Raw genomic sequence first — 16,807 nt, forward strand, 5'->3', positions numbered from 1 at the left:
AACGCAATTTCTCAGAAGGTAATGGATCCAGAAACTTTGTCAGGATTACAGGAAGATGTGGTCCAATGTCTTGTCAGCTTCGAGTTGTTGTTCCCACCATCCTTCTTCAATATTATGACGCACCTCCTCGTTCACCTAGTTGAAGAGATTAGAATTCTCGGTCCTATATTTCTACACAATATGTTCCCCTTCGAGAGGTTCATGGGAGTCTTAAAGAAATATGTTCATAACCGAGCTAGGCCGGAAGGAAGTATCTCAAAGGGCTACGGAACTGAGGAGGTCATTGACTTTTGTGTTGACTTTCTTCCTGACCTTAAGCCGATTGGTGTTCCTGAATCTCGGTATGAGGGGAGGCTGACTGGAAAAGGCACACTAGGAAGGAAAGCAACGGTGTGGAGGGACAAGATTTCTTTCAATCAAGCACACTACACAGTTCTATACAATTCCAGCTTGGTGGCTCCGTACATCGAGAAACATAAGAATGTTTTACGAGAAATAAACCCGGGCCAGCCCGAGTCCTTGATTACACGTCAACACATGAATACCTTCGGCAGTTGGTTGCAAAGACATCTCATTAATGACCCATCTGCGGTGGAGCAGCTGTACTTGTTGGCCAGGTTACCATCTTCAAACATATGTACATTCCAAGGGTACGAGATAAATGGGAATACATTTTACACGATCGACCAAGATAAAAAGAGCACCAACCAAAACAGCGGTGTCCGCTTCGATGCAACAGACGAGAATGGGCAGACCACCACATATTATGGATACATAGAGGAGATATGGCAACTTGACTATGGTCCCACTTTTAAGGTCCCTTTGTTTCGGTGCAAATGGGTGAAGCTCAGCGCTATACATATTGACGATAAGTACGGTATGATAACAGTGGATCCCAAAAATATTGCGTACCTGGACGAGCCTTTTGTCCTAGCCAGCGAGGTGTCTCAAGTTTTCTACGTGAAGGACATGTCTAGCAAATCAAGAAAAAGAAATCAACAAAAGAATACATCAACCGAGGAGCCAAAGCGCCACATAGTTCTTTCGGGGAAAAGAAACATCGTGGGAGTGGATGACAAGACAGACATGTCGAAGATTATAATAAGTTTAAAGAAATTCCGCCCTTCACGGTGAAAATTGACCCAAGCATCTTGCTAAATGATGAAGATTCTCCATGGCTACGGCGTAGAAGATCACAACACTAGATGGCGATGTAATAATGTATTCTTCATATATAGTTCCCAAGACAATCTCTACATTTATGTAATAATGAGAACCCTTTCCCCAACACTGTTAGAGGAGACAGAGTCTTTCACGGGCTTGCATGGAAATTTTTCCGAGGAGCAGCTTCCGAAGATGCCGTAGGGCGTGTGCACCAACGACATCTTCGAGAAGCTGCGCCACGGGAGATTTCCCAACCCTTTCCTTCATCCATGGGAATGAAACTGTGCTTGGCTTGTTGATCTGCTTGGCAAGGCGTATCGATGCTCCTTTTATAGGCACGGCACTGCTTCTACTTTGTCTTATTCCTTCGACAGGCCGTCGTGCGCTACATGATTTATCTCATCGAGCAGTGCGTCGTCCACCCACGCGTCCTTATCCTGCCGACACCTTTAGTCGCGGTTGCAGCCACCAACCGTGACAAAAGGTTACCGACACATCCTTATCCTGCCGACAGCTTTAGTCGCGGTTGCAGCCACCAACCGTGACAAAAGGCCCTCCTAGATAAGCCTCCCCCAGTCTTTTGTCGCGGTTTGAGCCTCCACCCGGGATGAAAGTTTCGCGCGCCACTTCGTTCCCGCCTATTTTCTTCCCGCATTCCCGCCATTTTTCCACTATATATATGTAGGCTTGGACTCATATCTGCAAACCTCATCACTCTCTCCCATGGCTTCCATCGTATGTCTAACACCCCGGGAGGCGGAGGCGCTTTGCGCCTCGAACTACCCCTGCCCGCCCGGCTACCGCGTCCCGACCGGCTGGTTGCTGAGCGTCGGAGGCGTACCGGTCCCTCCTATCCCTCTTTGTGTGCCACGCGAGATGGCCATCACGAACCACTACTATTTCGAGCTCACGCCTGAGCAGCGGAGGAATCCCCAGTGGCATCCCGACTACAGCCCGACTTGGGACAGCTTCTTCATCAATCGGCGTGAGAGGGCGGTTGCTGTGCAGTACGAGGAGGACGGCCCGCCTCCTTCAAACTTCAACGAGGCCGGCCGTCGGATGTGGTGGCGCGGCCGGACTCTCCAGAGCGTCCTGGCCTATCGTGGCCCCCGCCTGCGCTACCCTCAATCCCAGCCCACGCGTGCTCACCCGCCGAGGTTGGACAACCGCGACCCCGATGCTAGCGACGATGACGTCGGCGACTATGATGACTACGATGGCGAGTATTATAGGGCTAGGCACGACTATGATTGAATGGCTCCAACATTCGAATCTGGCCATGTATCTTAATTTTCGGTTGAGCTGTACTTTAATTTCAGTTCATTCGTAATAAATTTCGTGTCAACCACTTTATTGAACAAACAACCGTCAACGACTTTATAAACTAAATTTAAACTAATAGAACCGACAACGACTTTATTGAAATTACAATAAAATAGATAAATTACTAGTCTAGTCTCAGTCGTCGTCGGAGGTTGTCTCCATCCAAATGTCATCCCACCGAGGGTCGTCTTCGGTCCAAGTTGTATTCGGGTTCTCGAGCTCGAAGTTGGCGACGTCCCGACGGTGGCGCCTGTTGGACCTGCGTTGTGCCCTAAGGATAGCGAAGAACGCGTCGGTGTTCTCGACGTCGTTGGGGAACTGCGCCCTCCACTGGCGCATCAACTGCTCGTCGTGCTCGGCGATGGCGATCCTGCGCTGCACCTGGCGGTGCCGTCGACGGTCCTCGTCGTCGACGAGGCACGGCGGTCACGCGAGGAACTCTGCCTCCTCTAGCGATTCAACATCCGGGAAGTTCATGTCGCGCCGTGGCCGCCGAAAACGCCACGCCGCCGCGTCGTAAGCGCGCGCCGCCAGCTCCGGCGTGTTGTACGTGCCGAGGGTGAGGCGGAAGCCACCGGCGCGTATCTCGGCGTAGAACCTACCGCTCGGACGCACTCGAACGCCACGGAAACCGGACGCCCCTCGACGACGTGGAGGCATCCCGGAGATGAATGAGCGGAGGAGGCGGTGGCGACGTGTGGTTGCACCCGCACTCGTCGCTATATATAGCGCACGCGGGGCATGGCACGTGTAAGCCACGGCTACACACGTCGCACGCCGGCGTCGACGGGTGAGGCACGTGGAAGCGGTGGCCACACGTCGCACGACGGCGTCGGCGGGTGAGGCACGTGGAAGCGGTGGCCACACGTCGCACGACGGCGTCGACGGGACGCGACACATGGCACGGGGACGCGACACGTGTGGCACGGCGGCGGTGCACAGGGGTGAAACATACCCGACTATCAACGTTTCATATAACGCGAGATGCAAATACGTATATGGATGTCATATTCATGTTCATTACCTTTTTCTGATCAATATTCATATATAAAACATTTGTATTTGAGTTACCATTCAAAAGTTATTGAAATAATAGTTTTATTAATTTAAAATACAAAAAATAAAGGGTGAAGAGGCCTCTAGATGGGCTGATCCGTGGCACAGCCTATCCAACGGCTCTAGGCCGTTGGATTCAAACGGCCAGAGCCGTTGGATGGGCTGTGCCGCGGATCAGCCCAAAGGCCTTTGTCGCGGGTGGGGGCTTGACCCGCGACAAAAGACCCCTTTGTCGCGGGTGGGAGCACGACCCGCGACAAAGGGGGTCTTTTGTCGCGGGTCAAGCCCCACCCGCGACAAAAGGGGGTGGGTATAAGAGGGGCCGTCGCGGCGGGCGGAGCCGCCACCCGCGACTCTGGAGGCCAACCCTAGACGAATTTTGCGCCGCCAAAGCTGCCAAAATTCGCCGCGCCGCCGTCTTCCTCGCCTCCGGCCGCCGCCCTCTGCGCCGCCCCGCCTCTTCCTCTCGGGCCGCCGCCGTGCTCGTCTGCTGTCGGGCCGCGCCGCGCTCTGCCGCCTCTCGCGCGCCGCGCCTCGGCCGCCGCCGCCGCGCGTGTCTTCTCGCCTCGGCCGCCGCCGCAGCGCCGGCGCTTGGGCAGCCGCCTCGCCCGCTGCGCAAGAAGGTAGCGCCGCCGCCTCGCCCGCTGCGCAAGAAGTTTTTTTTTGTTTTTTAATTTCAGTAATTGTTTTAGTTTTTTAATTTCTGTAATTGTTTTAGTTTTTAAATTTCAGTAATTGTTTTAGTTTTTTAATTTCTGTAATTGTTTTAGTTTTTTAATTTTTGTAATTGTTTTAGTATGAATTAGTATGGTTGTAATTGTTTTAGTTATATGAATTAGTATATGTATTTGGTATATGTATTAAGTTAATTAGTATGAATTAGTTAGTTAGTTTAGGTTTAGTTAGTTAGTTTAACTAGGTTTAGTTAGTTTAGGTTTAGTTAGTTAATTGATTAGTTTTAGGTTGAAAAATGTTTAGTTTAGAAAAATGTTTAGTATATGTATTTACGGTTTTTTAGTATATGTATTTGCTTTATGGTCAAGCCCCCACCCGCGACAAAAGGGGGGTAGATATAAGAGGGGCCGTCGCGGGCGGAGCCGCCACCCGCGACTCCTGGAGGCCAACACTTAGACGAATTTGCGCCGCCAGGCTGCCCAAATGGATCCATTCCAACGGGACTTCGAACAATGGATGATGTGTTTGATTAGGGTTAGGGTTTGGTTTGTGTTTGATTAGGGTTAGGGTTAGAACATGTACTTATCGATTTAATTCTTTTGCAGAAACAATGGATCCATTCCAACGGGACTTCGAACAGGAAGACATGTTCGCGAAAATAATCCACGATGGTACAGAAGCCGACCGAGAAGACCGCGACTCCGGTGATGGAGAAGCCCGCGGCTCCGGTTATGGAGAAGCCGACGGCTCCGGTCATGGAGAAGCCGACGGCTCCGGTGACGGAGAAGCCGACGGCTCCGGTGACGGAGAAGCCGACGACGGCTCCGGTGACGAGGTATTAATGGAATTCTATATGTACATATGTATTGAGGCATTAGTATAGAGGCATTAATGCAATTCTATATGTATTCTCTTAGGCCTCCGAAGATAAGATAGAGAAACGAGGCCCGGCAAAGAAGTTGACCAAAAAAGACCACTTCACAATTGAAGCTATATCACCGGAAGGCCAACCGGTGGTACCCGAGAATGTCGGAGTGAAGTTCAAAAATCAGTGCGGAGTTGTGGTTAGAGATCGTATCCCGATCACTGTCAGAGAATGGAACAAGACCAAGAATGTGTCCGAAAATCAGGTTGGCGATAGGTACAAAGACACACTTTTCAGAGACCTCATGGCACATTTCACTTTGCCAGATTTGGGATCGGAGTCTGAGAATGCTAAGCAGCGAGCGCTAGTGAAGAAATGGGCTCTTAAGAAGATGGGGGAACTTTTCCGGGCGTATAAGAACCGGTTATGGAAAAATTATAAGAAAGACAAGAAGCCTCCATTATTCGAGAACTACCTAGCGAAGCAGGAGCATAACTGGGAAGAATTTGTGAGGTACAAAGAATCAGAGGAGGCTGTGAACCTGTCAACGAAAAACAAGAAGAATGCAAGCGAGAAGAAGTATCACCATCATACGGGGCGAGGGGGCTACGGAAGAGCCATGCCTAAGTGGGATGCACAAGAGGCTGAGATGGAGCTGAACGGGATCACTCCAGAACCCACGCGAGAAGGATGGGACACTAGGGCTCGAAATTGGTTCCTCGCGCATGGCTGTGAGTATGACATGAAGACAGGGAACATTGTTGAAAGTGACACTGTGGTTAGGGTACCCAGGCAAAAATGGATTGAAGTGACGACAGATATAAAGGCGGGAAAACTAAAGTTTGCTCCCGATAGAGAGAAAGACTTGCTGACGCTTGTCCTCGGTAATCCTGAGAAGGGAGGACGAACAAGAGGCTTCGGCCCTAGTGTTCCGTGGTCGCTTGGGTTTCCGGCCGACGCGGAGACTTATAGAAGCCGAGCGAGAGCTAAACAACGCCAGCTGGAGGTGCAGAATGACCGGATGGCCGAGTTCCAACGCCGACTTGACCAGCAGCAGCAGGAGCTTCAGCAGCAGCAGCGGGAGATAAATGAACTAAAAGGACAGCGCCCGCCAGATAATACCGCTGACATATCTCAGCGACGAGACAGCAGCGTGGCCTACTCGGAGGCCCCTCCTACACGGATGATGATAGATGCCGGTCCTGGCGACCCCTTGGATGGAATCAAGGAGCAAACACCTTGTGATCTCCATGAGGTGTTCGTGAAGGTTTCGTTAAGGTGGCGGTCGGCTATGTCTTACCGGCATTTGGACCTGAAGGTGAGCCGGCAACATGGCATGGCAATCCGATTCCAGCTGGCTATGCTCGTGTCGGGGTGGATTCAGTTGTCCCGTCGTGGGAGACATTGGAGCTCGATATCCCTGGAGGTGATGGGGGGCTTACACTCAGAGAGGTGCTGGGAGAAATCATTCTCTGGGAAAAGAAGAACATCAGGCTGCCAGGCTGGGTAGCACCTAGTACCAGTCGTCCCCAAAGAGTCACCATCACCTCCTCCAGGTGATCGCAGGCCACCATCACCTCCTCCTACTGATCACATGTCGCCACCATCACCCCGTGGGTACGACGTCGACCACGACATCGGTAGTCCATCTCCATCTCCAGCGCCGCCGCCTCCGCCCACTAAGACTCGGAATGCACCCAGCCGGAAGCATTTCAAGAGTCATGTCCGCAAGATGTCGCCCCTCCCAAAAGTACCAAAGGTTCCTCCCCCCCGTCCTTGGGATCTTACTGTCGAGGAAAATGCGGCCGCTGTTGCGAAACACAACTATGATCATTTCCATAAGCCAAAACCTCCAGCGCCAGAGCCATACACAGAGAAGCAAATAGAATATGCTACTAGTTTTCTGAACACACCATCGCAGTATGAGTTACACGAGAAGAAGGATGACTATATGATGCGTGTGGTTGGCACGTCCGTTGGGAACCCCAAGAGGAAGGTGTGATGCGCACAGCGGCAAGTTTCCCTCAGTAAGAAACCAAGGTTTAATCGGACCAGTAGGAGTCAAGAAGCACGTTGAAGGTTGATGGCAGCGGGATGTAGTGCGGCGCAACACCAGAGATTCCGGCGCCAACGTGGAACCTGCACAACACAACCAAAGTACTTTGCCCCAACGAAAAAGTGAGGTTGTCAATCTCACCGGCTTGCTGTAACAAAGAGTTAACCGTATTGTGTGGAAGATGATTGTTTGCAGAAAACAGTAGAACAAGTATTGCAGTAGATTGTATTTCAGTATAGAGAATTGGACCGGGGTCCACAGTTCACTAGAGGTGTCTCTCCCATAAAATAAACAGCATGTTGGGTGAACAAATTACAGTTGGGCAATTGACAAATAAAGAGGGCATGACCATGCACATACATATCATGATGAGTATAGTGAGATTTAATTGGGCATTACGACAAAGTACATAGACCGCCATCCAACTGCATCTATGCCTAAAAAGTCCACCTTCAGGTTATCATCCGAACCCCCTCCAGTATTAAGTTGCAAAGCAACAGACAATTGCATTAAGTATGGTGCGTAATTTAATCAACAACTACATCCTTAGACATAGCATCAATGTTTTATCCCTAGTGGCAACAGCACAACACAACCTTAGAACTTTCTCACTTTGTCCTGTGTCAATGCAGGCATGAACCCACTATCGAGCATAAGTACTCCCTCTTGGAGTTACAAGCATCTACTTGGCCAGAGCATCTACTAGTAACGGAAAGCATGCAAGATCATAAACAACACGTAGATATAACTTTGATAATCAACATAACAAGTATTCTCTATTCATCGGATCCCAACAAACGCAACATATAGAATTACAGATAGATGATCTTGATCATGTTAGGCAGCTCACAAGATCCGACAATGGTAGCACAATGGGGAGAAGACAACCATCTAGCTACAGCTATGGACCCATAGTCCAGGGGTAGACTACTCACACATCACTCCGGAGGCGACCATGGCGGTGTAGAGTCCTCCGGGAGATGATTCCCCTCTCCGGCAGGGTGCCGGAGGCGATCTCCTGGATCCCCCGAGATGGGATCGGCGGTGGCGGCGTCTCAGTAAGGTTTTCCGTATCGTGGCTCTCGGTACTGGGGGTTTCGTCACGGAGGCTATTTGTAGGCGGAAGGGCAAGTCGAGAGGGGGCACAGGGGCCCCAGATGACAGGGCGGCGCGGCCAAGGGGGGGCCCGCGCCGCCCTAGGGTTTGGGCTCCCTGTGGCCCCACTTCGTTTCGTCTTCGGACTTCTGGAAGCTTCGTGGAAAAATAGGCCCCTGGGCGTTGATTTCGTCCAATTCCGAGAATATTTCGTTACTAGGATTTCTGAAACCAAAAACAGCAGAAACAAAGAATCGACACTTCAGCATCTTGTTAATAGGTTAGTTCCGTAAAATGCACGAATATGACATAAAGTGTGCATAAAACATGTAGATAACATCAATAATGTGGCATGGATCATAAGAAATTATCGATACGTCGGAGACGTATCAGCATCCCCAAGCTTAGTTCTGCTCGTCCCGAAGCGGTAAAACGATAACACGTATAATTTACGGAGTGACATGCCATCATAATCTTGATCATACTATTTGTAAAGCATATGTAGTGAATGCAGCGATCAAAACAATGTATATGACATGAGTAAACAAGTGAATCATAAAGCAAAGACTTTTCATGAATAGCACTTCAAGACAAGCATCAATAAGTCTTGCATAAGAGTTAACTCATAAAGCAATAATTCAAAGTAAAAGCATTGAAGCAACACAAAAGAAGATTAAGTTTCAGCGGTTGCTTTCAACTTGTAACATGTATATCTCATGGATATTGTCAACATAGAGTAATATAATAAGTGCAATAAGCAAGTATGTAGGAATCAATGCATAGTTCACACAAGTGTTTGCTTCTTGAGGTGGAGAGAAATAGGTGAACTGACTCAACATTGAAAAGTAAAAGAATGGTCCTCATAGAGGAAAAGCATCGATTGCTATATTTGTGCTAGAGCTTTGATTTTGAAAACATGAAACAATTTTGTCAAAGGTAGTAATAAAGCATATGCATCATGTAAATTATATCTTATAAGTTGCAAGCCTCATGCATAGTGTACTAATAGTGCCCGCATGCACCTTGTCCTAATTAGCTTGGACTACCGGATCATCACAATGCACTGTTTTTACCAAGTGTCACAAAGGGGTACCTCTATGCCGCCTGTACAAAGGTCTAAGGAGAAAGCTCGCATTGGATTTCTCGCTATTGATTATTCTTCAACTTAGACATCCATACCGGGACAACATAGACAACAGATAATGGACTCCTCTTTTATGCATAAGCATGTAACAACAATTAATAATTTTCTCATTTGAGATTGAGGATATATGTCCAAAACTGAAACTTCCACCATGGATCATGGCTTTAGTTAGCGGCCCAATGTTCTTCTCTAACATATGCATGCTCCAACCATAAGGTGGTAGATCGCTCTTACTTCAGACAAGACGAACATGCATAGCAACTCACATGAAATTCAACAATGAATAGTTGATGGCGTCCCCAGTAAACATGGTTATCGCACAACAAGCAACTTAATAAGAGATAAAGTGCATAATTACATATTCAATACCACAATAGTTTTTAAGCTATTTGTCCCATGAGCTATATATTGCAAAGGTGAATGATGGAATTTTAAAGGTAGCACTCAAGCAATATACTTTGGAATGGCGGAAAATACCATGTAGTAGGTAGGTATGGTGGACACAAATGGCATAGTGTTTGGCTCAAGTATTTTGGATGCATGAGAAGTATTCCCTCTCGATACAAGGTTTAGGCTAGCAAGGTTTATTTGAAACAAACACAAGGATGAACCGGTGCAGCAAAACTCACATAAAAGACATATTGAAAACATTATAAGACTCTACACCGTCTTCCTTGTTGTTCAAACTCAATACTAGAAATTATCTAGACCTTAGAGAAACCAAATATGCAAACCAAATTTAAGCATGCTCTATGTATTTCTTCATTAATGGGTGCAAAGCATATGATGCAAGAGCTTAATCATGAGCACAACAATTGCCAAGTATCACATTACCCAAGACATTTATAGCAATTACTACATGTATCATTTTCAAATTCCAATCATATAACAATTTAACGAAGGAGAAACTTCGCCATGAATACTATGAGTAGAAACCAAGGACATACTTGTCCATATGCTACAGCGGAGCGTGTCTCTCTTCCATACAATGTGAATGCTAGGATCCATTTTATTCAAACAAAACAAAAACAAAAACAAACCGACGCTCCAAGAAAAAGCACATAAGATGTGATGGAATAAAAATATAGTTTCAGGGGAGGAACCTGATAATGTTGTTGATGAAGAAGGGGATGCCTTGGGCATCCCCAAGCTTAGACGCTTGAGTCTTCTTGATATATGCTGGGGTGAACCACCGGGGCATCCCCAAGCTTAGAGCTTTCACTCTCCTTGATCATGTTGCATCATACTCCTCTCTTGATCCTTGAAAACTTCCTCCACACCAAACTCGAAACAACTCATTAGAGGGTTAGTGCACAATATAAATTGACATATTCAGAGGTGACACAATGATTCTTAACACTTCTGGACATTGCATAATGCTAATGGATATTAGTGGATCAAAGAAATTCATCCAACATAGCAAAAGAGGCAATGCAAAATAAAAGGCAGAATCTGTCAAAACAGAACAGTTCGTATTGACGAATTTTAAAATGGCACCAGACTTGCTCAAATGAAAATTCTCAAATTGAATGAAAGTTGCGTACATATCTGAGGATCACTCACGTAAATTGGTATAATTTTCTGAGTTACCTACAGAGGGATTTTGCCCAGATTCGTGACAGCAAAGAAATCTGGAACTGCGCAGTAATCCAAATCTAGTACTTACTTTTCTATCAACGGCTTAACTTGGCACAACAAAACACAAAACTAAGATAAGGAGAGGTTGCTACAGTAGTAAACAAATTCCAAGACACAAAATAAAAACAAAGTACTGTAGGAAAAAAACATGGGTTGTCTCCGATAAGCGCTTTTCTTTAACGCCTTTCAGCTAGGCGCAGAAAGTGTGTATCAAGTATTATCGAGAGATGAAGCGTCAACATCATAATTTGTTCTCATAATAGAATCAAAAGGTAACTTCATTCTCTTTCTAGGGAAGTGTTCCATACCTTTCTTGAGAGGAAATTGATATTTTATATTACCTTCCTTCATATCAATAATAGCACCAACAGTTCGAAGAAAAGGTCTTCCCAATATAATGGGACAAGATGCATTGCATTCAATATCCAAGACAACAAAATCAACGGGAACAAGGTTATTGTTAACGGTAATGCGAACATTATCAACTTTACCCAAAGGTTTCTTTGTAGAATGATCAGCAAGATTAACATCCAAATAACAATTTTTCAGCGGTGGCAAGTCAAGCATATCATAAATTTTCTTAGGCATAACAGAAATACTTGCACCAAGATCACATAAAGCATTACAATCAAAATCTTTAACCTTCATCTTAATGATGGGCTCCCAACCATCCTCTACCTTTTTAGGAATAGAGGCTTCACGCTCTAGTTTCTCTTCTCTAGCTTTTATGAGAGCATTTGTAATATGATGCGTGAAAGCCAAATTTATAGCACTAGCATTAGGACTTTTAGCAAGTTTTTGCAAGAACTTTATAACTTCAGAGATGTGGCAATCATCAAAATTCAAACCATTATAATCTAAAGCAATGGGATCATCATCCCCAATGTTGGAAAAAATTTCAGCAGCTTTATCACGAAAGCGATTTCATAGTTTTAGCGATTTAGCAGTTTTTCGCGCTTTGCATTAGAAGTGGAAACATTGCTAACACCAATTCTTTTATTAGTATTAGTAGGAGGTTTAGCAACATGTGTAGCATTAGCATTACAAGTGGTGGTAATAGTCCAAACTTTAGCTACATTCTTCTCTTTAGCTAGTTTTTCATTTTCTTCTCTATCCCACCTAGCACGCAGTTCAGCCATTAATCTTATATTCTCATTAATTCTAACTTGAATGGCATTTGCTGTAGTAACAATTTTATCATCTAAATCCTCAGGTTTAGCAGCCATTTTATTAATTAAAGAAGATTGTGATGCAGACATATATGAGATTCGGGTTTCAGCATTAGCAAGTTTAGTTTGCAACCCCGAGATCTCCCTATTCAAATTTTCAAGTTGATTCCCTATATTCTTCAACAAGGTAGATTGCTCATTCATAGTTTTAGTAAACAATTTATTTTGCTCATATTGTGATTGCATAAAGCTCTTAGTGGATCTTTCAATTTCTAGCATCTTTTCTTCATTAGATGAAGCATATCTACCATAAGAATTACCATTAACAGGGTATGGCCTAGAATCATTGTGATTGTTATTTTTAATGAAATTCACATCAACATATTCTTTTTGAGCAACTAATGACGCTAACGGAACATTATTAGAATTAATATTAGGCCTACCATTCACAAGCATAGACATAATAGCATCAATCTTATCACTCAAGGAAGAGGTTTCTGTGAGCAATTTACCTTCTTACCTTGGGGAGCTCTTTCCGTATGCCATTCAGAGTAGTTGATCATCATATTATCGAGAAGCTTTGTTGCTTCACCAAGAGTGATGGACATAAAGGTACCTCCAACAGCTGAATCCAATAAATTCCGTGAAGAAAAATTTAGTCCTGCATAAAAGGTTTGGATGATCATCCAAGTAGTCAGTCCATGGGTTGGGCAATTTTTAACCAGAGATTTCATTCTTTCCTAAGCTTGAGCAACATGTTCAGTATCTAATTGTTTAAAATTCATTATGCTACTCCTCAAAGATATAATTTTAGCAGGGGGATAATATCTACCAATAAAAGCATCCTTGCATTTAGTCCATGAATCAATACTATTCTTAGGCAGAGATAGCAACCAATCTTTAGCTCTTCCTCTTAATGAGAAAGGGAACAATTTTAGTTTAATAATATCACCATCTACATCTTTATATTTTTGCATTTCACATAGTTCAACAAAATTATTAAGATGGGCAGCAGCATCATCAGAACTAACACCAGAAAATTGCTCTCGCATAACAAGATTCAGTAAAGCAGGTTTAATTTCAAAGAATTCTGCTGTAGTAGCAGGTGGAGCAATAGGTGTGCATAAGAAATCATTATTATTTGTGGTTGTGAAGTCACACAACTTAGTATTTTCAGCGTTGGCCATTTTAGCAACAGAAAATAAAGCAAACTAGATAAAGTAAATGCAAGTAAACTAATTTTTTTGTGTTTTTGATATAGCAAACAAGATAGCAAATAAAGTAAAACTAGCAACTAATTTTTTTGTATTTTGATTTAGTGCAGCAAACAAAGTAGTAAATAAAACTAAGCAAGACAAAAACTAAGTAAAGAGATTGAGAAGTGGAGACTCCCCTTGCAGCGTGTCTTGATCTCCCCGGCAACGGCGCCAGAAATTTGCTTGATGCGTGTGGTTGGCACGTCCGTTGGGAACCCCAAGAGGAAGGTGTGATGCGCACAGCGGCAAGTTTCCCTCAGTAAGAAACCAAGGTTTAATCGGACCAGTAGGAGTCAAGAAGCACGTTGAAGGTTGATGGCAGCGGGATGTAGTGCGGCGCAACACCAGAGATTCCGGCGCCAACGTGGAACCTGCACAACACAACCAAAGTACTTTGCCCCAACAAAAAAGTGAGGTTGTCAATCTCACCGGCTTGCTGTAACAAAGAGTTAACCGTATTGTGTGGAAGATGATTGTTTGCAGAAGAAAACTGGTAGAACAAGTATTGCAAAGAGATTGTATTTCAGGATAGAGAATTGGACCGGGGTCCACAGTTCACTAGAGGTGTCTCTCCCATAAAATAAACAGCATGTTGGGTGAACAAATTACAGTTGGGCAATTGACAAATAAAGAGGGCATGACCATGCACATACATATCATGATGAGTATAGTGAGATTTAATTGGTGATTACGACAAAGTACATAGACCGCCATCCAACTGCATCTATGCCTAAAAAGTCCACCTTCAGGTTATCATCCGAACCCCCTCCAGTATTAAGTTGCAAAGCAACAGACAATTGCATTAAGTATGGTGCGTAATGTAATCAACAACTACATCCTTAGACATAGCATCAATGTTTTATCCCTAGTGGCAACAGCACAACACAACCTTAGAACTTTCATCCTTTACCGTCCTGTGTGTCAATGCGAGCATGAACCCACTATCGAGCATAAGTACTCCCTCTTGGAGTTACAAGCATCTACTTGGCCAGAGCATCTACTAGTAACGGAAAGCATGCAAGATCATAAACAACACGTAGATATAACTTTGATAATCAACATAACAAGTATTCTCTATTCATCGGATCCCAACAAACGCAACATATAGAATTACAGATAGATGATCTTGATCATGTTAGGCAGCTCACAAGATCCGACAATGGTAGCACAATGGGGAGAAGACAACCATCTAGCTACAGCTATGGACCCATAGTCCAGGGGTAGACTACTCACACATCACTCCGGAGGCGACCATGGCGGTGTAGAGTCCTCCGGGAGATGATTCCCCTCTCCGGCAGGGTGCCGGAGGCGATCTCCTGGATCCCCCGAGATGGGATCGGCGGTGGCGGCGTCTCAGTAAGGTTTTCCGTATCGTGGCTCTCGGTACTGGGGGTTTCGTCACGGAGGCTATTTGTAGGCGGAAGGGCAAGTCGAGAGGGGGCACAGGGGCCCCAGATGACAGGGCGGCGCGGCCAAGGGGGGGCCCACGCCGCCCTAGGGTTTGGGCTCCCTGTGGCCCCACTTCGTTTCGTCTTTGGACTTCTGGAAGCTTCGTGGAAAAATAGGCCCCTGGGCGTTGATTTCGTCCAATTCCGAGAATATTTCGTTACTAGGATTTCTGAAACCAAAACAGCAAGACAAAGAATCGGCACTTCGGCATCTTGTTAATAGGTTAGTTCCAGAAAATGCACGAATATGACATAAAGTGTGCATAAAACATGTAGATAACATCAATAATGTGGCATGGATCATAAGAAATTATCGATACGTCGGAGACGTATCACTATACACGCACTCTTGCGAAGGTAATTGACCAAAAGAAGGATGAAAAGGCTAAGGAGAAGGACATTGCTGGCACGAGCAAATCATCAGCTAGAAGTGCAGCTGAGAAAACGTCAAGTTCAACAAGTGCACCCCTCAAGGCCAAGCAAACGACAAAAGGCAAAAAGAGAAAGGAAGTTCCCCTCCTCGGTGCTCAGCCCAAACAATCGATCCCAGCACTCAAAGTGCTTAATGTTCCCAAGCTGTACCAGGAACATCATGGTGGTATCGATATGGAAGAAGCTGCAAGGCTAGCGGCTGCTTGTTCAGTTACCGTGGAGGAATTGCTGTCTGCAGCAGATGCTGCAATACCCACTGCTGATATAGCTCCTAAATTTGTCTACGGGGCCGACTTGGTCAGCAGAGAGCAGCTGCATAAACTGCCAACACATATGCGGAATTTGCATCAGTGGTACCTTGATGCATGCAAGGAGAACATAATGTACATCGAGGCGAGTATACCATGGGAATATTACTACCGAAAGGAGGAGATCCATATTGAGATGAATGAACTCTGGCAGTTATTCAATCTAGAAGCCCTCGACAAATCTCTCATGAGTTGCTATTGCTTGTAAGTTGTTCGTTCAGTTCATGTTCGTTTTCATTCAGTTCATGTTCATTTTCATTGCATATATATACTCATTATATCTTATGGGTTCTCTTATGCAGACTGAAGATCAGTGAATGCAAAAGTAATAATATTATCAATGTTGGGTTTGTTGACCCAGATAAAATACATGTTGAAACGGTGAAGCATAAACGCGAAGAAACGGGGGGAAACCTACTAAGGTTTTTGGGGGAGCAATATTTCTGTGATTCAATATTGTTTCCTTACAACTACGAGTGAGAGTCTTAATGATCTTTTATGCACATTCAATTTTTCTTACTCGATGTTAAGTGTAATTCCTGACGTATATGCATAACATGTGCAGCTTCCACTGGATTCTACTAGACATTCAACCTGATAAGGGAATAGTTGAAGTAAAAGACCCACTGAGTAGAGGCGTGGACGGGTTCCAGGACTTGCAGAAGTTGCTCCAAGTGTAATTTCCTTCATCGCCGCGCTTTATCTTTCGTGAGATATCAATTAATTATCCACTCATTCAATCATTCTTTTGCACAGCAGGGCTTGGCAAGCTTTGAAGAATCTTCATAAGGAGATTACCTTTGCAAAGAAGCTAACATTTACTCTGTACCGTGCCCCGCAGCCACAAGGGACGAATCTATGTGGATACTACGTTTGCGAGTCCATTCGCATGTTAACCAACGAGAAGCGTAACAACAATAAATTCAACGTAAGCAATAACATTCACAACTTTATTTATTATCATCAATATTTCGTTATCAAGACTGATATAGTCATACTCATCTCATTTTCGTATATAGGTCGACTACATGCGGGACAGACTCCAACCAAAGGAACACGCACTAGGAATCGCGGAGGAACTGGCGGGACTTTTGGTTAAAGAAGTAATAAACAACAAAGGCTTGTTTAGTCCAAATAGATGCTCTACCTCCAAATAGACGGTCGTTAGTACCGCTTGT

General features: G+C 45.1%; 1 protein-coding gene across 1 annotated transcript in view; it reads left to right on the forward strand.

The window, feature by feature from the left end:
- LOC139831758 (uncharacterized) overlaps nt 1–16,314 on the forward strand; it is a 28,891-nt gene extending 12,577 nt beyond the window's left edge. Inside the window, exons 3-5 of the mRNA XM_071821083.1 lie at nt 15,247–15,833; nt 15,932–16,105; nt 16,195–16,314. Coding sequence (XP_071677184.1) covers nt 15,247–15,833; nt 15,932–16,105; nt 16,195–16,309 — 876 coding nt within the window. The 3' untranslated portion in view covers nt 16,310–16,314. The remainder of the gene's footprint in view (nt 1–15,246; nt 15,834–15,931; nt 16,106–16,194) is intronic.
- The last annotated feature ends 493 nt before the right edge of the window (nt 16,315–16,807 follow it).

Source organism: Lolium perenne, chromosome 1 (genome assembly GCF_019359855.2).
Source record: "Lolium perenne isolate Kyuss_39 chromosome 1, Kyuss_2.0, whole genome shotgun sequence".
NCBI lineage: Eukaryota > Viridiplantae > Streptophyta > Magnoliopsida > Poales > Poaceae > Lolium > Lolium perenne.